Source organism: Erythrolamprus reginae, chromosome 2 (assembly GCF_031021105.1).
Source record: "Erythrolamprus reginae isolate rEryReg1 chromosome 2, rEryReg1.hap1, whole genome shotgun sequence".
NCBI classification, from domain to species: Eukaryota; Metazoa; Chordata; class Lepidosauria; order Squamata; family Dipsadidae; genus Erythrolamprus; species Erythrolamprus reginae.
Genome location: NC_091951.1, coordinates 86,263,743 through 86,288,698, shown reverse-complemented (window position 1 = coordinate 86,288,698; position 24,956 = coordinate 86,263,743). Strand labels below are relative to the sequence as shown.

General features: G+C 38.7%; 1 protein-coding gene across 3 annotated transcripts in view; it reads left to right on the top strand.

Moving 5' to 3' along the window:
* The window catches only part of PPARG (peroxisome proliferator activated receptor gamma), a 78,206-nt gene extending 53,724 nt beyond the window's left edge, over positions 1-24,482 (top strand). For all 3 annotated transcript variants that reach the window (XM_070738580.1, XM_070738579.1, XM_070738578.1), the window contains exons 5-7: positions 4,312-4,511; positions 12,167-12,617; positions 24,021-24,482. In XM_070738580.1, coding sequence (XP_070594681.1) covers positions 4,312-4,511; positions 12,167-12,617; positions 24,021-24,268 — 899 coding nt within the window. In that variant the 3' untranslated portion in view covers positions 24,269-24,482. The remainder of the gene's footprint in view (positions 1-4,311; positions 4,512-12,166; positions 12,618-24,020) is intronic.
* The last annotated feature ends 474 nt before the right edge of the window (positions 24,483-24,956 follow it).

Sequence of the window (24,956 nt, the reverse complement as noted above, 5' to 3'; positions counted from 1 at the left end):
CATGGTATCCTTCTGCACCGGCTGGAGGGGTTGGGAGTGGGAGGCACTGTCCTTCAGTGGTTCTCCTCCTACCTCTCTGGCCGGTCGCAGTCGGTGTTAGTGGGGGGTCAGAGGTCGACTCCTAGGTTTCTCCCTTGTGGGGTGCCTCAGGGGTCGGTCCTCTCCCCCCTGCTATTCAACATCTACATGAAACCGCTGGGCGAGATCATCCAAGGACATGGGGTGAGGTATCATCAATATGCGGATGATACCCAGCTTTACATCTCCACCCCATGCCCAGTCAACGAAGCGGTGGAAGTGATGTGCCGGTGCCTGGAGGCTGTTGGGGCCTGGATGGGTGTCAACAGACTCAAGCTCAACCCGGATAAGACGGAGTGGCTGTGGGTTCTGCCTCCCAAGGACAATCCCATCTGTCCGTCCATCACCCTGGGGGGGGAATTATTGACCCCCTCAGAGAGGGTCCGCAACTTGGGCGTCCTCCTCGATCCACAGCTCACATTAGAACAACATCTTTCAGCTGTGGCGAGGGGGGCGTTTGCCCAGGTTCGCCTGGTGCACCAGTTGCGGCCCTATCTGGACCGGGACTCATTGCTCACAGTCACTCATGCCCTCATCACCTCGAGATTCGACTACTGTAATGCTCTCTACATGGGGCTACCTTTGAAAAGTGTTCGGAAACTTCAGATCGTGCAAAATGCAGCTGCGAGAGCAGTCATGGGCCTACCTAGGTATGCCCATGTTTCACCATCACTCCGCAGTCTGCATTGGTTGCCGATCAATTTCCGGTCACAATTCAAAGTGTTGGTTATGACCTTTAAAGCCCTTCATGGCATCGGACCAGAATATCTCCGAGACCGCCTCCTGCCGCACGAATCCCAGCGACCGATTAGGTCCCACAGAGTGGGCCTTCTCCGGGTCCCGTCAACTAAACAATGTCGGTTGGCGGGCCCCAGGGGAAGAGCCTTCTCTGTGGCGGCCCCGGCCCTCTGGAACCAACTCCCCCCGGAGATTAGAACTGCCCCTACCCTTCCTGCCTTCCGTAAACTCCTTAAAACCCACCTTTGTCGGCAGGCATGGGGGAACTGAAACATCTCCCCCGGGCACGTTTAATTTATGCATGGTATGTCTGTGTGTGTGACTGTTAGCATATGGGGTTTTTTAAATATTTAAATATTTTAAATTTGTCTGATTGCTTATGATTTGTTTTTTTTTTACATGTTGTGAGCCGCCCCGAGTCTTCGGAGAGGGGCGGCATACAAATCTAAGTAATAAATAATAAATAAATAAATTCTTCTATTTCCTTAAAGGAATCCCCATTGACTTATAAAAGAATATATTTGAGTACAACATATGGTTTGGCCCTAACACAGCTTGTAAGAATGAGCTTGATAGATTTAGGAGATGAATGTATGATATGGGACAATTTGAAGACCATTTAAGTTCATGATATAAATTTATGAGAAAATATTTAATGTTATAATTCTTGAGAGAATGAATTCTAGTGAAGATTGTGTTCTCTCCTGGCAAAGCCAAATGAAAACAGGAATAGAATGTCATAACAGAGTCTTATGTAATTAAAAAAAACTAAAGAATTGCAAACATTACTGGGAAAATATCTTCTCTGTGGTTTTTATTTTCTCAGTATAAAATTTAGTTTCCTGACGCCAGAAGAAACTCTTAACTTGTTTTTTATTACCGACAAATAAATTGTTATGAGAAGTATTTTCTCAAATCTGATGTTATTTTAAAGGCAAAAATATTGCAGTGAAAATATTTTTATAGAACCTCATATGGACGCACACACTTTGCTAGTGAAGTTCATTCCGAACAGTATATATTATCTATTATAGAAGAATTATGAAATGTATGGGATTTCTCAAGACAGAATAGAAAGACACGGGGTTCTCGTACACAACTATTTCTAGTGACTTGAACTTTTTGAAGTACCAGATTCCACACCAGTGGTAGGTTGCTACCGGTTCACACTGGTTTGTTCGAACCGGTGGCACAAATTTGCCCGCTCGCTGAACCGGCAGTGATGGCCAGCTGGCCACGCCTCCAAACTGGTTGTCAAGTCGCCGCTCCTTAAAAGTGGCTGCCAAAGAACCCTATGCACATACACAGAGGGACATTTATCTGACATACTTCCAACACAATGTGAACTGGTAGGGGAGGTAAGTGGAACCCACCACTGTTCCATACCATGAATGATCTATGAATTAGGTTAGCGTAGCTTTGCATAGCCTTGTTTTCCCCAGAAATACTGGATTGATTTCTAATTAATTTCCAAACGAGATGGCTAAAGGCAGTTGAAGTCAAATTGGAAAAAACTAACAGCAAACACTATCAAACTTTCCTCTTTGTACTCTTGATTGGAAAGAGTTTAATTCAAGGAACAAGAATCCAAGAGCAATAATTAATAGTATTTTTATTAAAATTGATTAAAAAGTTATAACACAAGAATTCAAGCAAGTGCCCTACTGTAGACGAGATGCCTGTAGTATACATTAGCAATTCAGCAGCAAGAGTCTTGTCTGTTTCTTCCCGTTTTGTTGTAGAAAAGAAATAAGTCTCTTTCTTGTGAAGATGAGACAGGAGGCATTTCCTGTGTTAATATTTCTCAGCGCTTTTATCAATGTGAGAAATAATTCTCACAAACAGATTTATTTAGCAAAAGATAGGTATCAGTGCTTAAAAATCAGACTGCCTCCCAGTAAAACAATTCAAGGCCATTCTGAAATTGCATAAAACTGAGAACACTGCTTACTGGGAAAAGTAAAGATTTTTTTTTTCATTCTTTTAAAAAGAAAATATAGATTATGTTAACCACTTAGAGAGGACTGTAGAATACTACGAAGCGGTATATAAGTCTAAGGGCTATTGCTGTTGCTATTTTCAATGACATCAGGCCCAATCTGCTGTCATCTATGCAGGTAGGCAGATACGCACACATTATTCACACAGCAGCATTTGTACCTGTTGTTGTACCTGTAGGGCAAAGTGGCAGGCTGAAACAGACTGCAGCATGGGGTGAGCAATGGTGCAGAAGCAAGTAACCCATAATGCAACGATTTCAGGACTTTCCTCTGTTGTTCGATTCTTGTGTTCTCCTCGGATTGTTGGAATTTTGGCAGAGGCAATGATAACCATAGGCCTACTTAGCCAGTGAATAGAAAGGGTTGACAGGATGTTTGAGCAAGATGATCTACCCATTAGGGAATGCAGCTTTTTATTCGCCAAAGGTTATATTGGCCAGTAAAGTCATTCTGATAAACAGGGTTTTAAATCATTGATGATTTTTACATCCAGTACGTTTCTTCCAGATATATATTTAGTTCAGGCGCAGTGGATATTCTATTTTGGATGGATAATTTTTGTCTCATTTAGCAAGAATCCATCTGTAATATTAATCTAAGACCGAGTGAGTTCCACACCTAACGTTGCGTTGAACCACCAAACTCCTTAAACTACACAACCTTACTTTATATGTTGAAATTAACAAATCTAGAGTTTGAATTGTTGCACCAGTTCCATCCATTATTTTAGGCAACTTCTTTTCCAGTGTACATACTTCCTGCCTACAAATGTGGAAGAAAATCACATGTTTTGGAGGTACAGCTTTTGTTGATCTCCAGAATGTATGGTTTATAGCATTCATCTACAAATTTTCAGTTTGTTAAAAGTACTGTGTGCTTTGCTTGATTTTATTGTAGGTAAATATGGCTGTGTAGCTACATCCTTAATTAATTAAATTCATTCTGTATACTTCTGCTCTCTACGGATATTCTTTTTCTTTTAAAAAAAATCTAATAATGGCAATGGACAATGGGTGAAGAAATTTGAAATAAGATAGAATATTTTAACTCTGCTTTGTAGCTGGATGTATTGAAAACTATAATGGAAGTTGGTTCTGTCTTACAGCACAGCGCTATTTTGGAATGTCAGAAAATGATGCTTCTTATGTAACAGTGCATTCATTCATTCATTTGTTATATTTGCTTTACATTGGCCGTGCTACTATGAGCTGCACATCAGTGGCCTACTTTCCATCAAAACACAACCAACATCCCTTGAATTAGCCAAATGTCCTAAATAAGCCAACCAAAGACACTGTCAGAGTCAGAGTATAGTGCCAATAAACTAGGATGTCCTTGTTCCTTCTTCATCTTTGGTACATTTTATGAGCCCTTTTTTTTTTCATAAAAGAAATCCATCCTGTAAAGTTGTAAAAGGTGATGGAGGGAAAATGCAGCTACAGCAGAATGGAGATCAGTTAGGTGCAGTTTATTACCGTTGCCGTTTTCCTTTTAGCTATTAGGTTTGGGCGAATGCCACAAGCTGAGAAGGAGAAACTCTTGGCAGAGATTTCAAGTGACATCGACCAGCTGAACCCTGAGTCTGCTGATCTGCGAGCCCTGGCCAAGCTGCTCTATGATTCCTACATAAAGTCTTTCCCCCTGACCAAAGCCAAAGCGAGGGCAATCTTGACAGGAAAGACAACAGACCAATCAGTAAGTTCCATTCAGTTACTGTTTTCTTCTTTGGGCAAAAGGTCTACCGTTCTAATGGACGTGTGTGTGTGTAAATGTGTTTGGTACTTCATGTATTTCAAACCAAAGGTGAAACACAGGAAATGGTTTAGATGGGATAAGTAAACATTATTTGGAAAAAAAATCTAATAAAATATTTGAATCCCTTACAAGTATGCGAAGGTCAACCCAACTTGCCTTCCTATAGAGTCACTCCTTTTTCCACTGGTAATCACCTACATTATCCAATGGAGCTATGTTACATAGAAACATAGAAGATTGATGGCAGAAGAAGACCTCATGGTCCATCTAGTCTGTCCTTATGCTATTTCCTGTATTTTATCTTAGGGTGGATATATGTTTATCCCAGGCATGTTTAAATTCAATTACTGTGGATTTACCAACCATGTCTGCTGGAAGTTTGTTCCAAGCATCTACTACTCTTTCAGTAAAATAATATTTTCTCACGTTGCTTCTGATCTTTCCCCCAACTAACCTCAGATTGTGCCCCCTTGTTCTTGTGCATACTTTCCTATTAAAAACACTTCCCTCCTGAACCTTATTTAAACCCTTTAACATATTTAAATGTTTCGATCATGTACCCCCTTTCCCTTCTGTTGATATTTAATTGATGTTTTAAAGCACTGGTGTTGGATTACAGTTTGATCCATTTGTTGGCATAAGACTGGACATTTTTATTTCCCTGGTAGAAAGGTTAATTCAAAGACAGCTACATCCTTTCGCTAAGGTTTCTCAACTGTGACAATAAATATGTGGATTCAATTCCCAGAACTCCCAAGCCAGCATTATTGTTGTTAAATTGTGATCATTGAAATCTATACATCTTAAGATTGTCAAGATTGTGAAACTCTGTGTTAGAAGGACAGCAAATCCCCCCCTTGTTTTAAAACTAACCCATCTAGTCCAACTGATCTTTTTATTTTCAGTTGTCAGCAAATGTCCAGTGATCTGTTCTTCCTTCAAGTATTTACTTTACTTCCTTATACAGTACTCTACCTGTTTAACAATTCATTGTAACTTTATTAGTTCTATGCTTGTGAAAATCCTTGTTTGCAACCTTTATTGCCGGCTTTCATTAGATCTGAGCAAATTTATTTTTGTTGTCATTTGAATAAACTTTCCTTGGTTAGAAAGAACTCTTGTATTTCCTTGATGCTAGGTGATGACCTTGCATATGTCCTCTTGTCTCTAATGGTGTATTTTCGGATTTATGATGCAGATACTAGTTCATTCATGTGATCCTTCAGCCTCAGCATCTCAAAAGGCCACCAGCTCTGCATCTTCCTGCAAATCACAGGCAGGGGTGGGCTACTGCTCAGTGGGGTAGCAAAAATGGAGCTCCATCCCAGAGCACCCAATTTGCACTGAAAATGTTGAAAGGAAATGCAGGGCGTCCTGCATAAGCCACGGCCACAGTGTGGTAGTAAAAAGTTTGGTAGCCCTTCACTGATCATAGGCTACATTTTCACAGTATCTCACTGGTGCCCTCTCCTTCTTCAGCTAGTTGACGATGGAAGGTAGGCAGGAAGGACAAGGAGGCCTTAACATTTAGAGGAAGAGGGAAGTTTTAGAAAACAAAACAAGGCAGGAGTTTTTGCCAGTAAGTCACTGCCTGCTCTGCAACTCCCAAGGAAGTACTGCCAAATTGTCTTTGGAGCATTTCCTCTGGAACAAGAGTTAATTTGATATTTTATGTGTCTGGCTTCCCCAGACACATAAAATTTATGGAGTTGGTGCTGCTCTCCCATTGAAAGAAATCGTTGAAATAAATGCATTTATTTACTCCTATCTTCAAAATGTCACTATAAAGCACTGCACACCAAGTCAACTAGACACAAGAACAGTTTTTCCCCAAATGCCATCACTCTGCTAAACAAATAATTCCCTCAACACTGTCAAAATATTTACTAAGTCTACACTACTATTATTACTAGTTTTTTCTCATCATTCCTATTGCCACTTCTTCCACTTATAATTGTATAACTAACTTGTTGTTTGTACTTTTTATTTACTCCCTGAATAAGGAAAAAATGGGACTGAAACGCTTTGAAACTGCTACTCACATTTATTTATTTATTTGTTTGTTTATTTATTTGTTTTGTTTTGTTTTGTCCAATACATAATGTAGGTTTCAGAGGATATAATCATAGTAAAATATATCAATGGAAGATTAGAAGAAAATATATAGGAATAATATGGAAGTAATACTAGAGTCCATAAACATATACATGTAGCTAGTAGACATATAAGAGAAGTATTAGGACAGGGGACGGAAGGCACGCTGGTGCATTTATGCACATCCCTTACTGACCTCTTAGGAATCAGGAGAGGTCAACTGTGGATAGTCTAAGGGTAAAGATTTGGGGGTTAGGGGATGCAAATTACAGGCAGAATTTCCTATTTCAGTCCAATAATAAATATTTCTACCAATCCATCAATGGAGATTGGAGTGAATCAGAGTCTGGTAATGAGTTCCATTACTTTTGTGTGTGTTCTTGTGACAGTGTTCACCTATCCATGATTAAATTCCAACTATCAGGCTAGTGTTACTGGAATAAAAACTAGAAACAAAAACCCCATATAAAAGGCCAATATTTTCTTGGCCTCGCCTTTAAAAAGAATGAGAATAAATGTGCTCATTCAGTAAATAATGTGTAAAACAATTTTATTATGCATTCTGTGATGGACTTTGGGTTCCCAAACATTAACATGTTTATTGTGGATACAATTCTCAACTGTGTTCCTTCTCAGAATTGTGGGTTGGACTTCATCATGTGTAAATGACTGGTAATGCTTAAATAGGTTGTACAGTTTAAAATAATTATGTAGACAGTTTTTCTGAGACATAAAGTGCTCCGTGGCCTTTGTAAAATACTCTGTTAAGTGACAAGGAATCCCATTTCAGGTTCTTTAGCTTCCACTAATTAGTGTTTTCTGCAATTTTCTAAGAAATATCACGTACAAACGAAGAAGATCAAGGAAGCACTAGAAATAATAAAGAAACAAATAACATCGAAGAAGATCACAAAGCTTGAATTGCAAATTACAGGCAGAATTTCCCATTTCAGTCCAATAATAAATATTTCTACCAATCCATTAAGGGAGATTGGAGTGAATCAGATAGTACTTGATGAGGAAGAAAGAGTGTAAATCTGGGGAGAGATATGGGATAACCCAAAGAAATTCAACTTGGTTAAAGGAGGTAGATAACAAAAAAAAAAGCAGTTGAAATGAAAGAATTAATAATAACAGCAGAAATGGTAGGGAAAACAGCAAGAAACATCAAGAATTGGTCAGCCCCAGATGAAAATGAACTGCATGCTTTTGGTTGTAACATCTGGCTGGTCTACACCCACTTGTTGCCAAGCAGTTTAGCAACATACTGCAAGGAGGTGAAATTGAAAAGCGGCTAATATCTGGCAAAACCCACCTGATAATAAAGGATCCAGCAAAAGGGGCAGCACCTGGCCAATATAGGCCAATTACCTGCTTACCAACAACTTTCAGATTGCTAACTAGTATGGTAGCTGATGCAGTTCAACAGCATCGAATTGAAAGCAAGCTCTTTCCACATGAGCAGAAAGGAAACCTCCCAAACAGTGGAGGAACAAAAGATCGACTTCTAACTGACCAGATGATTTTGGAAAACTACAAGGGAAGGAAGACCAATCTGAATCTAGCGTGGATTGATGTTTGATTGACACATTTGATTCCCTGCCACATGTTTGGATAATCAAATGTCCTGAAATAACATGAGTCAGTAGAAACTTCTGAAGTTTTGGCACAATGAAAAACAATGGTGATAAACTAGAATAGAATAGAATTCTTTATTGGCCAAGTGTGATTGGCCACACAAGGAATTTGTCTTTGGTGCATATGCTTTCTGTTTACATAAAAGAAAAGATACATTTGTCAGTAATCATGAGGTAAAACATTTAATGATTGTTATAGGTTACAAATAAGCAATTAGGAAACAATATTAATATAAATCGTAAGGATACAAGTAACAAGTTACAGTCATATAGTCATAAGAGGGCGGCATACAAATCTAATAAATAATAATAATAATAATAATAATAATAATAATAATAATAAATGCGAGGAGATGGGTGATAGGAACAATGAGAAGACTAATAGTAATAATAATACAGCTTTAGTGAATAGTTTGACAATGGTGAGGGAATTATTTGTTTCTGCTCAGCGTGCTTGAGCCTGGACTATGCCCAGGTATTTATAATGATCTTCTTCATCTAGACTCTTGATGTTATTTCTGTGGGGCAGTGAGCCCTCACCAGGCTCAAGCACGCTGAGCAGAGTGATGGCATTCAGGAAAAACCGTTCTTGTGTCTAGTTGTCTTGGTGTGCAGTACTCTATAATCGTTTTGAGGGTAGGAATTGAAGCAATTTATGTCCCGGATGTGAAGTAAATGTTTTCACAGCCCTCTTTTTGATTCGTATAGTATATAGATCCTCAATGGAAGGCAGGTTGACAGTATTTTTTTTTCTGCAGTTAATAATAATAATAATAATAATAATAATAATAATAATAATAATTTATTAGATTTGTATGCCGCCCCTCTCCGAAGACTCGGGGCGGCTCACAACAGTAATAAAAACAGTATAACAATTGAACAAATCTAATAATAAAATATATAAAAACCTCAACAATTAAAAACCATACAGCACATACACATCAAATATGAAATATAATAAGCCTGGGGGAGATGTCTTAGTTCCCCCATGCCTGGCGATATAGGTGGGTCTTAAGTAACTTGCGAAAGACAAGGAGGGTGGGGGCCCTCCCCAGGCATTGAATTATAGCTGTGGGCACTTGTGCATGCACGACAGTGCACTTGCATGCTCTTTCAGCACCCGAGGGGAAAAAGTTTCGCCATCACTGCCCCACAGAAATAACATCAAGAGTCTAGATGAAGAAGATCATTATAAATACCTGGGCATAGTCCAGGCTCAAGCACGCTGAACTCAAGAAGAAGGTTAATAATAGTAGATAATCAGAAGAATGTAAAAGATCTTAGAGTTGGCCCCATTAAGGCAATTAATATCTGGGCAATTCCAATCATTAGATATACAGTACATATAGAATAGTGGATTGGACTGAAAATGAACTAAAAGCCCAGGACAGGAAGACCAAAAACATAATGACATTGAATCATGCCCTTTATCTGTGCAGTAATGTTGACAGACTGTACTTACCGAGGAAAATAGGTGGCTGTAGAATGTTGCAAGAACACCAGACAGTTGAAGAAGAAAAAAGGCCATTGGAAGAATATCTAAAGGGCAGTGAAGAAGGTACATGGAAGCTAGAACTCCATGAAGGCTCACTGAGTACTGTGTAGACCAAACTGACCTTCAAGATAGACCAAATGAAAGATAGAAAAGACACATGACAAGGCAAAGTATTATATGACCGATACATTAAAAGCAGATAAGAAGACTTGATAATGCCAAAGAGCAGTAAAATTGAAGACAGGGGGGCAAATTCTGGTTGCATAAGATGAAGCCTTAAAACAAGTGCATACAAGGCCAAAATTGAGAGGACAGCAACAGATAGTAAATGCAGCCCTTTGAAAAGAAGTTTAAGATAAACTTAGTTAACCGCTAAAGAACAGGCTGACTCTAAACAACAGCAGGGCAAAATAGCAACAATGGTGAATTGGAATATCTTGCAGATATTCCAATGCACTGCCAGCAAGAATGGGTGGAACAACAAAATAATAGAAAATGAAAAAACTAAAGTACTCTGGGACTTTACAATTCAAACAGAAAGGCCCTGTCCAGATAATACCTCAGACTTAAGTCTGGATAAGAAAGGCGAAAAACATTTGGATAGTGCATGTTGTAGTATCATGTGGTGCCTTCATTCTAATCCTTGTAGAGGCAACAGATTTGAATTTTGACAATCCTTTTAACCCTTGTATCCCCCTGTAGCAACCGATCCACACTCTTTTGGGAAGTTCTCCAAGATTTCCATTTTAAGGGTTTTCTATGAGCAAGGAAGAGAAGCAGAAATCAGATCCTCCTCTGTAGGATGCTTGGCTGCATAGCTAGAGGTATAACAAGCAGGAAGAGGGAGATTATGATCCCGCTATATAGAGCGCTGGTGAGACCACATTTGGAATACTGTGTTCAGTTCTGGAGACCTCACCTACAAAAAGATATTGACAAAATTGAACGGGTCCAAAGACGGGCTACAAGAATGGTGGAAGGTCTTAAGCATAAAACATATCAAGAAAGATTTAATGAACTCAATCTGTATAGTCTGGAGGACCGAAGGAAAAGGAGGGACATGATCGAAACATTTAAATATGTCAAAGGGTTAAATATAAGGTTCAGGAGGGAAGTGTTTTTAATAGGAAAGTGAACACAAGAACAAGGGGACACAATCTGAAGTTAGTTGGGGGAAAGATCAAAAGCAACATGAGAAAATATTATTTTACTGAAAGAGTAGTAGATCCTTGGAACAAACGTCCAGCAGACGTGGTTGGTAAATCCACAGTAACTGAATGTAAACATGCCTGGGATAAACATATATCCATCCTAAGATAAAATACAAAAAATAGTATAAGGGCAGACTAGATGGACCATGAGGTCTTTTTCTGCCGTCAGTCTTCTATGTTTCTATGTTTCATCCTATGTATCATTTTCCCTGTCCGACATTAGATTTTCAACAACAGTTCTTCAAAGTCCAGTTGAAGCAAATAATGCCCCGGCACCTTGTACATCTCATCCAATTAGCTGCTTGGTTCATTGTGATGACTTTAAAATACATTCTGAGTAAGCATACTCTTTATGAAGTGATCACAATGACGTTGTGAAACAGCCTTCTAGATCTGTCTCTGTCTCTGTGTGTGTGTGTCAGTCTGTCTGTCCATCTATCTGCTTTTCACTCGCTTACTCGCTCTATCTGGCTATCTAGCTATCTATCTCCTGGCAGTTCAATCAAAATGTTTACCTGTTTTTGTTTTAAAGACTCAATGACTAAATCATAAGTATTATTGATATAGGGATACATTCAATAAAATATGCTAAATGCTACTGTCTTCTACTTCTGTAGAACTAATGTCTTTTCTTCCATGTTGCTTGATGAGTTTTAGAACTAAGGTACAAGTAAGCCCCATGCTGTACATTTTACATGGGTTTTATTGCCTTACATCTCTATGGCAAGGAAATTCAGAAAGCTGTAAATAGTTTGGCATTAGTGATACAATATAAGAGCCTAATTGTAATGGCAATATTATTTTGATATAACACGTTTTCAAAATGATGAAGCAGATATGATATTTAATATAACAAGTTTCCAAAATGACAAAGCAGATATGGTATTTGATATAACAAGTTTTCAAAATGACAAAGCAGATATGCTATTAAATGGTCGCTGCTTCTTAGCGGTTTGCCTTGAGGGGAAAACATAGCTTTATTTACCAAAACAAAATGGTTGTTCTTCAAAATATGTCCTTGAAAACCGAGAGACCTATTGTAGCTGAGTTCTTCACATTCATATACTGAAGTCTATCTTCTCCAACCTGTTTTTCAGATAATCACTGTGTTTTGTGTTGCAAAAATCCTGATCATCCACTGTATCTCTCTCTTTTTAGCCATTTGTCATTTATGACATGAATTCCTTAATGATGGGAGAAGACCAGATCAAGTGTAAACATTTGTCCCCCATGCAAGAGCAAAACAAAGAAGTGGCCATACGTATTTTTCAACGCTGCCAGTTTCGCTCGGTAGAAGCTGTTCAGGAAATCACTGAATTTGCCAAAAGCATTCCAGGTTTTGTGAGTCTAGACCTCAATGACCAAGTAACTCTCCTGAAATATGGAGTGCATGAGATCATCTATACACTCCTAGCCTCCATGATGAATAAAGATGGTGTTCTCATATCCAATGGACAAGGATTCATGACTCGGGAGTTCCTAAAGAGTCTGCGGAAACCTTTCAGTGACTTTATGGAGCCAAAATTTGAGTTTGCTGTCAAATTCAATGCACTGGAATTAGACGACAGTGACTTGGCAATATTTATAGCCGTCATTATTCTCAGTGGAGGTAAGTGTGAGAAAGTTTCATAGTTTTTCTTCTTTTTTTTTTTTTTTAAATGTTTATTGGGTATACAGTGTTCCCTCGCTTTTTGCGGGGGATGCGTTCCGAGACCACCCGCAAAAGTCGAATTTCCGCGAAATAGAGATGCGGAAGTAAATACACTATTTTTGGCTATGAACAGTATCACAAGCCTTCCCTTAACACTTTAAACCCCTAAATTACAATTTACCATTCCCTTAGCAACCATTTAGATTATTACTCACCATGTTTATTTATTAAAGTTTATTAAAAAATATATTTATTAAAAGCAGACGAAGGTTTGGCGATGACATATTACGTCATCGAGTGGGGAAAACCGTGGTATAGGGGGAAAACCTGCGAAGTATTTTTTAATTAATATTTTTGAAAAACCGTGATATAGAGTTTTCGCGAAGTTTGAACCCGCGAAAATCGAGGGATCACTGTATACATAAAAAAGAGAACAAAAGACAGTACATATAGTGCTTATTATCACAATCGTAATTAGCATATCTAAGAAAAAATAGGGGGAAAGCAAATAGATAGAAAGTAGATAGAAGAGAATAAAGGAAAAGATAGTAAGGGAAGGGGAAGGAAAAGGGAGGGAAGGGAAAGGAAAAAACCAGCAATTACGCTGGAACTTCAATATTAAACGACCTATAATTCAAATACTGTATGTAGTTGGTGAAAATTTCCCTACGATTTTGGTCATTCGCGATAGGGTAGTAGTTGATTTTAGTAGATATCGGTAGTTTAAGGGTTTATTCACTCAGTTTATTTAAGTCTAAAGGTTTTGTCGATCGGTGTCTTCTGTAAGTCATATCAAGTGTAGTAATATAATTCATCTCATGAGTTGTTAATTTTAAAAGATGTTTTTAATGGATAGTCTTCTTTATAGGTAGTTTTAGATATTTTCTTTGTTTTAGCCAACAATACCATTTATCCTAGGCCTTGTAGAAATATGTCTCGTCCCTATTAGTTTTTCTTGATTTGCAAAGATTTTAGCCAAGCTGCGTGACTTCTGAGCCTTCCCCTTCCAAAACCCCCATATTTAGCACACCAGCCTTGTACTTTGGTCTTCAGTTTCCATTCAGAACATTAAAATAGAGACTAAATCCCTGGCATAGTTATAAATACTTCCTGAACTGCTTTTCAGTTGAATCATAAATTGGGTGGTCCTGATTTGAAAACTATACTATTGTATTATGGATAGGCTGATATCTCCCAAATTTGCATATTATTCTTTTAGGATAAAATTCTTGAGGCAATTTTTCTCATCCTACTATTTGCGGTTTGGAAGATGAATGAAAGTGTTTAAGTATCCAAAATAGTTTTAAGTATCCTCCAGAAAGTATATGTCAGGAGTCAGGTCTCAAATCTTGGATCTACTGTATGTGCAAGCTGCTCCACATCCTGTGACTGCAGAATGCAGCTGCGAGAGCTATCATGGGCCTTCCTAAATATGCCCATGTCACACCAACACTCCACAGTCTGCATTGGTTGCCGATCAGTTTCCGGTCACAATTCAAAGTGTTGGTTATGACCTATAAAGCCCTTCATGGCATCGGACCAGAATATCTCCGGGACCGTCTCCTGCCGCACGAATCCCAGCGACCAGTTAGGTCCCACAGAGTTGGCCTTCTCCGGGTCCCGCCGACTAAACAATGTCGTTTGGCGGGACCCAGAGGAAGAGCCTTCTCTGTGGCAGCCCCGACCCTCTGGAACCAAGTCCCTCCAGATATCAGAGTTGCCCCCACCCTCCTTGCCTTTCGTAAGCTCCTTAAAACCCACCTCTGTCGTCAGGCATGGGGGAATTGAGATATTCCCTTCCCCCTAGGCTTATAAAATTTATGCATGGTATGTCTGTATTGATTTCTTAAATTGGGGTTTTTTACATTACTTTTAATATTAGATTTATTCATATTGTCTTTTTACTCTTGTTAGCCGCCCTGAGTCTGCGGAGAGGGGCGGCATACAAATCTAATGCATGAATGAATGAATGAATGAATGAATGAATGAATGAATGAATGAATGAATAAATGAACGAACAAATAAATAAATAAATAAATATTAGGAGGATGGACTAAGACTCTACTTGTGCTGATTATTGGATCACCTTGGGACGAAAGATACAAGAATCTTCATGTTAATTAATCCTTGTTTGACCAATCTGTTCTTTTGGAGCCCTGGTTTCTTTCTGTATACAGTGATCCCTCGATTATCGCGAGGGTTCCGTTCCAAGACCCCTCGCGATAATCGATTTTTCGCGATGTAGGGTTGCGGAAGTAAAAACACCATCTGCGCATGCGCACCCTTTTTTTCATGGCCGCGCATGCGCAGATGGTGGAGTTTGCGTGGGCGGCGGGGAAGACCCAGGGAAGGTTCCTTCGGCCGCCCAGCAGCTGATCTGCTCGGCAGCGCAGCAGCAGCGAGCAGACGAAGATCGGGGTTTCCCCTTTGCATGGGCGGCGGGGAAACCCCGATCTTCGTCTGCTCGCTGCTGCTGCGGCCGCCCAGCAGCTGATCTGCCAAGCGGCCGAAGGAACCTTCCCTGGGTCTTCCTCGCTGATGCCCCCGCTCACCCGCCCACCCGCCCGCCGCCCGCCCGCCGCCCGCCAGCAAGAGGGGGAGAGATAGAGAAAGAGAGACAAGGAAAGAAAGAGATGAGAGAGGGAGGAAGAGAGTGTGAGAGAGGAAGAAGCAAGATAGAGAAAGAGAGAGAGAAAGAAAGATGAGAAAGGAAGGAAGAGAGTGACGTCATCGGGTGGGAAAAATCGCGATATAGCGTTTCGCGAAGAACGAGATCGCGAAAATCGAGGGATCACTGTACTTTGATTGCCCTTCAATCTGAATCTCTGCTTGTATCTCAGTTCTGGTTTGTCCTTCAGTTCTTGTTCTTTGGTCCCGGCAAACTGGTTTTGACCCTTATCTCCTGATTCCCTTCAGACTGCTGTCTCTGGACAGCCCTGGTAGTTCAGTCACAAAAGTAAGGCCTGAAAAACTAGGACAAACTATTAAACCCATAGGACAAACTATGAAACCCAACAATGTTAGTTCTGATTAATAGCTGTTTGTCAGAGTCTACAGCAGACGTCTTCAGACAGCCACGTGTAAACAAAAATGTGTCAAGTGGACCTATGTGTTTCTTTGTGATTCTTTGCATCTCTAGGGTGAACCTACTGGGTTGAGTTGCTGCTGCTTGTTACTATATGCGGTGCTGTGTTTTCCTTATACAGAACCAGATGCCAGCACCCTTACATAATTCCACCTCTCTGGTTGCTTCTTTCTCTCAACCACATTTGAGGATTGCATGATTCAACAAGTGTCAGGATTAAAGGAGCTTAATTATTATTTGGCACTTTTCACTTGGAACTGCAGCATTTAAGCAGCATGTTAGCTAAACTAAAAGCTCATTTAGCAAGAATATATACTATAAAAATTCTTAAGATGTTGGATAAGTGAGTAAATGGCTCTGAATAAAGGCAAAAATCAAAGGTGATTTTTCTTTTGAGAGCTGCTTCCAGCACACCAAATTCAGTTTTATTCTGTTTCATAATATTATGGTATTGATGGGCAAAGTCCTGAGCTCTCTTAAATATTTTTTTCCAACATGCCATTAGATTGTGAAGAATAAAAAGCTGTATTATTTCAAGAAAGTTTTAAAAAACGAGTTACAATTAGTCACAGCTGCAATAAGACGGGGATTCTGAGACTGCAGTGGAATGAATCACTAACATTATTTCTCTTTTTCTTCCCGTTGATATTACATATTTACAGCAACACGAAGCTTAAAACTTCAGCCTGATGATGGTGAATGTGATTTCACCGAAACGTCGCATAGACACTCAAAATATTACACGGGGCAAAACCCGAACTCAGAACAATCTACATACATATACCCGTGAAAATCTACGAAAACAAATATATACAGATATATATATTTGTTTTCGTAAACCCGAACTCAAAACAATCTACACACCCACACACACACATATATATATATATAATTCAACAAAATTTAAATTGAATGCTTTGAAAAGTACAGTGTCTTGGAATGCAAGATTGTCTGGGAGTCTACGGAGAGGGACGGCATACAAATCCAATAAATAAATATAAATAAATAAATCCCACCTTCTATCTCAAGAAATATTTTTGTGTTGGATGGTACTTTTTGATAATAAAGGTTAGAAAATCTCTTCCGGCTTGCTTTCCTCAAAACACTGAACATAAGGAAAAAAGAAAATCTGTATACATCTCAAGTATGGATGTTTCAAATATGAATATTTTTAACCTTTATTTTATTTTAATAGATATTTAGAAATGCAACCAAGGGAGGGGAACAATAATATAACGATTTCTCGGCTTAAAAAATTGAATAGAATTTTCAAAGTAACATTAAAGATAATTCTGACTGTTATTAAAAGCAAATCAATAGCAATTACCAAATACAATTATTCAATCAGAAAGATTAGGAATTTATAAATTAAGAAATTTTATCCTTATTGTAACAAAAGAAAATTATTACTGTTATCTAACCACAACTTCTTTTAATATTGCTGATAGGCAGATAGATAAAACAGTTTTAAAGGTTACCCTAGTTAAGACACAAAGCTGCATTTCTGAACATAATAGCAAAATACTTCTGATCAAACTTGTTGTGTCAAAAAAATGAGTGGGTGTTTAAAATTAAAAAATGAGAGAACGTTCAAATCGCTAAGGATTATATTGTACACACTGTGTTCTGCTGAAAAGTGAAAATTAATAAGTGAAAATTAAATTCTTCATTAGTGCTTAAACCCTTATATTTTCAATGCATTTGAAGGTAAGGTATAAATTTACATCCTTTCCCATTCTTTGTCTGCCTGGAAACCCTAGATTAGAATCTACTACGACTCCAATTTACCCTGGATGTGCATAGTTCAATCCTTGTTGGGGATATTCCAAGCTTTTATTGATCCCTGTGAGGTTTTGGCGCAGCTGTAATTTGCAGTAAAATTCACCAACTGGTTTTTGCAAACTGGACTGAACCAGCTAGTAGACATTTCTAGCAAAGCTTCATTTAGTGCATTCTTGCATGAGAAGATTTTTCCCTGAAATATTTGTATTCTTTTTTGATTGATTGATTGATTGATTGATTGATTATATCCTATCAAGTTGTTGTCAAATCTTAGGTCTCCCAGCAGCATCCTCTATCATCTCTGTAATTGAATCTATCCACTTTGCTACTCATCGTCCTCTTCTCTTTCCTGCTCCCTTTCCCAATAATTAAAACCATCTCCAGAAAGCTAGGCCTTTGCGTTTCTCCAAAGTAGAGTAATTTGAGCCTAGTCATTTGTGTCTTGATTGGGAACTCTAGGTTGATTTGTTCAGTGATCCACCTAGTTTGTTTTCTTGGATGTCTGCAGTATTCTCAGGGGTTTTTTTTAGATTTTGGGTTTATATAATCCCACATTTATTATTTTTATAAATAACTCAAGATGGTGAATGCACCTAATTCTCTTTGTTCCTCTTATTTTCTCACAATAACAAACCTGTGAAGTGGGTTGGGCTGAGAGAGAGTAGCTGGTCACCTAGCTGCCTTTCATGCCTAATGTAAGACTAGGATTCACATTCTCCTGCTTTCTAGCTAGGTGCCTTAACCCACTGGACCAAACACCAACACCAAAAGCATCAGTACTCTTCTTATTTTCTTTCTTCAGGGTTTTTGCATAAATATTTAATAATGAGCTTGGAGACAAAATTATAAACAGGCCAATTGTAAATTAAATTTTCATGTAGTATGTATTCGCCTATAGAATGCCCCAAAGCAACGCTCCCACAAAATGGACAATCTGCTGTCTCCCCAGTCTTTTATATCTTTTTCAGGAGCAATCCAGTGGAAAGTACATTCAGGGCAGGGGTAAAATGCTATTGGGCAAAAAACAGGCCTACCGGAAATCTGGAAACAGGCCATTTCTGGAGGCTTCAGGGAGGCCTGCTAGGCCCAAAATGGGGCACGGGGGGGGGGTCACTCATGCATGCATGGTGGGACAACAATATGGGGAAGGTTGCACATGCATGCATGGGACACGGGGAGGCCATTGCATTATGGCCGTGAGCACACACACACGTTATTGTTTCCACGTGTGTGCTTTTAGCACCCGAGGCAAAAAAAGTTAGCTATCCCAGCTTTACTTTATGGTTTTAAGACAAGCTTTAAGTTGTAGTTTTGTTCATAGCTGCCAGAATTCTGCCCAAAATGGTCTTTCCTGTGAGATAATCCTTTCTAGTTTCGTTTCACTGAAGCTTCATCGCCCTCTTCCCTGCTGCTCTGGGGAATTTGAAGGAAAAGTAGAATTATAGTTTGCAGTAGGGGAGAGGGGATCAGAAGAGAATGCATCCCCCTTTCCACTGGAACATTCCCACACTACATTAACAGTGTCCTGTAGAAAGAAAACCCATCTGCTAAATATTTCTGTTGGATCCGATCTAGTTGAAAATACTTTTTTTCCCAGAGTCCTGAACTATTTTATCAGTATAGAAATTGTTGTTTACAGATTGAAAAAGACAAGCTCTCATTTAAAAGGACAAACCAATCAACAGTTTTGAGGGATATTCCACCTATTAAGAATTTCTTTTTATATACCTTTTAAGATATGTGCAGCCAGTGCTAGTTTCTTTGGATTTAAAATCTGATTTGTTCTCTACTCATTAAAATCAGGCACGCAACTACTGAGTCACACTGACATTATGATAAGAGTTCCCAGCCAAATGCTTATTCTTGTTCTAAATGAGCTTCAGTAGCAATTGCTCTTAAGAGATAAGAATACAGAGGAATTTTGCAAGTGTACATAGAACATAAAATAATTGTTATGAACATTTTGTAAGTGAATGATTAACAGAAAGTATGGTACTCTTTGAGAATGTTGAAGAATAAAACTTCCACACTGGATAAAAGCCTATCTCTAAATATGGTCATCTACTTTGGGAACATTGTTTCAGCTTTACATTTTATGTAATTATTAAAAATAACTGATATTACAATAGCAATACTCCTAATGTTTATTTCTAGTTAACGAAACTACCGTTTAATTTTAAACTAAAGGGAAGATAAAAGTTCATTTTTATCTCTTCTGTTTAATGTTTCCCACGACTATTTGGGGACGCTGACATGTATCCCCAAATAATAGGAAACATATCCTATGTTAGAACTTCATCCTTAAATCTACCTGGAATTTATCTTTATATGCATTGAAGTGTCCAACTATTCAAATTCCAACTAGGTTTTCTTTTTTTTTTAAATGCTTCAGTATTATAAGCTTGGCCTTGATTTGGGAATACTTTAAGAAGGGAAGACTGTTGGAGACAGCATTATGTAGGTTTTCTTCCTTTTCTCAATGATAAACAAGAAAAGCTATGAGAAAATAGGTAAGAGCTTCAAATCAAAGAGGACATCTGGATCCCTTGAAAAAGCCAGGAAACAAAAATTAGGTGGTGGCGCAGTGGTTAGACTACAGTACTGCAGGCTATTACTGCTGGCCATCTGCAATTTAGCAGTTCGAATCTCACCAGGCTCAAGGTTGACTCAGCCTTCCATCCTTCCGAGGTGGGTCAAATGAGGACCCAGATTGTTGGGGGCAATATATGCTGACTCTGTAAACAGCTTAAAGCACTATGAAGTGGCATACAAATCTCAGTGCTATTGCTATATCTGGGGGGGGGGAATTTATTGTAGAAAAAAGAACCTGTAGAATTCAATCTCTTTTTATATTTGCTAGGGATGAAAGGAAGGTACATTTAGATAAGTTGAATAGTAGTATATTGTTAAACAAAATTAAAGACTGTTAGTGAAGCAAGAAAGGGATTTTCTAGGATTTCACAAACAGTAGGAAAAGATGCTGCAGACTTTATGTTTGCTTAAATTTTATGTTTATGCACAATGAGTCATACCCAGATGTTTTAGCATTTGCAGATTATCAAAATGTTGTTAAAATCTATGTAATCTCCCCAAAACCAGACATTTTTAAAAAATATTAATTGCCACATTTCTAAAATGTTTATATACACATATCCTCCATACATAGTAGACAGATCTAAATGTTTTGAATAAATGACCTTGAGTGTCACGTGAGTAGGCTTCTGTTTGTGCAATATTGCAGTGTTTGTCTATCTTTTCTCCTCCTTTTCCTGCAAAAAATGAATAAATAAATATATTGTGCTCTGGAACTAGAAGGAGGAAAGAGGGGAAATCCATTCTAACTGCAGAATCTCTTTTGCTGGCAGAAAGGCATTATAGGGTGTAACTCATAAAATAATGTAAACCCACTATGCCTATTCTTTTTGACACAGCTTTTGTGTGTGTCCTTTTTTATATTCTGTCTGGGGTGTCAATCTTGCAGCATCCCAGCAGCATCACGTGATATATCACGTGATTTCCCCCCTTTCGCTAAACTGGGTGTGGGCGTGGGTGGTGCATGACACATCGTAGCCTTCGGACCACAAGTTTCACAGCCCTTCTCTATGTTATTCCTTCATTTTATTTAAAGCAGAATTATTTTCTTTTTTTGGTAACTAACTTATTGATTGGGTTTAGAATTCTGCAATGGTAGCTATGCCTTTGTGATTGCTGACAAAAAATAAAATAATGGTTCTACATTCTTGTTATGTAAATATTTGGGACGTTATAACATTTTCTATATATTAGGTCTAGTTAGTCAATGTGAAATACAGTGTAAAAATCCAGGTTATGAAGGAACTGTTGAGTATATTAGTTTTGGTTTATTTGGTAGTGATGGCTAACCTTCATCGTGTGCCAAACGTGCATGCATGCACATATGCAAGAGAGACAGCACATGTGTGTGCGCAAGAGAGCACATGTGTGTGCGCAAGAGAGCACATGTGTGTACTGGCATCCATAATGCAATGTGCCCATTGCACATACGTGCATGACTCCCATGCTCCCCTATGCTCATTATTATTATTATTATTATTCATTAGATTTGTATGCCGCCCCTCTCCGTGGACTCGGGGCGGCTCACAACAATAACAAAAGACAATATAAGAACAAATCTAATAATTTAAAAAACACTAAAAACTCCATTATTAAAAGCAAACATACACACAAACATACCATGTATAAACTGTATAGGCCCAGGGGAGATGTCTCAGTTCCCCCATGCCTGATGGCAGAGATGGGTCTTAAGAACTTTACGAAAGGCAAGGAGGGTGGGGGCAGTTCTAATCTCCGGGGGGAGCTGGTTCCAGAGGGTCAGGGCCGCCACAGAGAAGGCTCTTCTCCTGGGTCCCACCAAACGACATTGTTTAGTCGACGGGACCCGGAGAAAGCCAACTCTGTGGGACCTAACCGGCCGCTGGGATTCGTGCGGCAGAAGGCTCATGCGCATGCTCCCCCACTCCCCCATGCCTGTGTGACCACTTGCCTCCCTGCAGCCTCCCAGGATCAAAAATGGGCCATGGGGGCTGCGCCACACTCCCGACACCCCGTTTTGGGCCTAGTAGGCAGCCTTGTGGCCTCCTGGGACCCCACGATCCTCCCACCCTCTTGAATGTGTGTGCAATCCCTATCCCCCACTCATGCTCATGTGACCCCAGTGCATGCTCACTGGCAAGAGGCATGCATGTTCAATGGAGCTCAGCTAGGCGATGCCTCACACTCACATGCCCACAGAGGCTCCGCATGCCATAGGTTCACCATCACAGTTATATGGAATGCTGCCTCTCTTTTTTTGGACACCTAGGGTAAATAAGTCATTTTGTGGTTTATATAATCAGGTTGTAAATCCTTACAAGAACTAGTTCAGCCTACGTGAACTCCTTTAAACAGACACAGAGCCGATTTCTTGTTTATGTCTGTTATTGTTTTAACTTCCTTCACTTAACATCATACGATTTCTATGACCTTGAATAAAATCATGACAAAACTTAGAACTTAAACCTGGCAATGTAATTAACAGCTTTACTTAAATAATAAGCACTCAGTTTGGGCCTCTGAAGCTTGAGCTGCAGGCTTAATTGATCAAGGAAGTTACCCTTTCATATTTAAGAATTGTTTTACAAAAGCTGCAGGGATGGTCACAGTGAGAAATCTGGTATGGAAAATGAAATTGGGTTATTTGTTAGGTATCAAAAGATATGCACTAATCCTAAAGACATCATTTGTTGATTTGAACCTTCTTCCCTTTATTCTTTGATGATGCAGGAACTTTCTTGTCATGTGAGGGTGTCATTTGCTCTATCCCTTCGTCTTCAGGCTGTAAATCTTAGACAACAGATCAGCCTCCTTTTGTTGGCATTGTGTGACTTCATCATACGTTGGATTGCATTAGGGTTTTTAGTTGTATTTTAAATTATTAGATTTGTGCTACATGCTTATGTTTGTATCTATTCTGTGAGCCGCCCCGAGTCTTCAGAGAGCGGCGGCATACAAATCTAATAAATAATAATAATTATTATTATTATCATTGTCCCCATGAGCATTCTGAATGAGACAAATGGAAATCTATTACAGCACAGCTGGAGGGCACTAGATTAGTGAAAGTTGTACAGTACAGTACACCTTATTGAGACATCTGAGCCTGTATCCGGTGCCCTCATCTACCACAAGATGACACCCAGCATGTCCACTTACTTGAATGACTTAGCAATTGTTTTACTTATTAACTTTTTGCCTTGCAGCATGAAGCCAGTGGATTCTGGTTATTGTGGTTTCACATTGCCAAGTGAGGTTAAGAGATTATATATTAGCAAGAGAGGCAGCAATGGTCACTTGCAGATGTTGTCAAAATAGGAACATTGTGCACAATTATTAGCAACATTTGGCTGTATTTTCATTCCTTTTGCTTATGGAATTATAGAGTTTCCCAATTTGTCCAAAAATTCATCATGAAGACAGGAGTTCAGTTAAGCTGTGCTTGGGATTTAGCATTTTTGTTCTTTTAATTAGTATATAGTGCTATAGAGCAGGGAAAATTGAAGGAACTAACCCAAGAAATCTCATAAAACATGGTGGTTTTGGTAGAGAGTTGGTTGAATGTTGTCAATAACTTCATGTTAAATAAAAATCATGAAGAAATTATAAATAAATGGCAAGAAAAATATAATGAAAAGAGAGGTACAGATAAAATTGTCTGTGAAGGGGAAATCAGTACTCAGAGTCCTTAGGGAGTTCGGTGGCATTTCAAACAAACAAACAAACAGAGGCTAGAAAATATCTCTGACCCTAAAAAGCAGGCTTTTGTAGCAGTCAAAATCGCATGGATAATTTCAGTTCAGATGGCGCTTAAAAGTAGTTTCCACAATGCTAGAACTGCTGCCTACATCTTCATAATTCAGTTATGCCTATGGATATATAACTATATACATTTTAAAAGAAATGGTTTTATTTGCTTCTAGATCGCCCTGGATTACTGAATGTGAAACCTATTGAAGAGATTCAAGATAGTTTGCTGCAATCACTAGAACTCCAGTTAAAGCTGAATCACCCAGAATCATCACAGCTGTTTGCAAAATTGTTGCAGAAAATGACAGACCTCAGACAGATTGTAACAGAACATGTACAGCTGTTGCAAATTATAAAGAAGACGGAGACAGATATGAGCCTTCATCCGCTCCTACAAGAAATTTACAAGGATTTGTATTAAGGGTCATCTGATTTCTAATTCATTTACATAAGTACGTTCATCAAATTGCACTATTATTTTAAGAGGGAAAATATTACATACCTAAGAAATTACTGTGAAAAACAACCATTTAAACAGAGACAGAGCTTTACTATTATAGATCTATTTTATGCATATGTTTATAAAGATACATTTACAATTTGCTTTTAATATTAAAATGTCTTTATCATCAAAATGTTGACTGTATTTATCAGATTCTTTTTTCCTGACTTATTTGATATAATAGGACTGCTTTTTCAATGCATTATTCTACAGTGCCCAAATTATGTACATCTAACTTTTACATTTATTTTTTCAGTAAGGTGCAAAGGGGCCCTTTTTAAAAATAATAATAAGAATTAGCTTGCGGATTTTTAAAAAACATTCCTGACATTTAGCTGGGTTGGAAAGAGACTGCCGGAAGAATGAATATATATGATCTACATTTATATTAAATAAATTTATGTACATGTCAAGGTGCTCAGGATATGTAGTGCTCAGGAAATTAGTTTTATGCTTTTCCATATAGTTTCATTTATATTGTATGCTGATTTCAAATGTGAGCTGCATAGCCGTCTTGGTTTTTTTTTCCTCTGCTGCCTCTAGCGGTAGTTTGGCACAGGACCAAAAAACTCAGATTTGCCCTGAGATGTAAAACACTCGCTGCGTG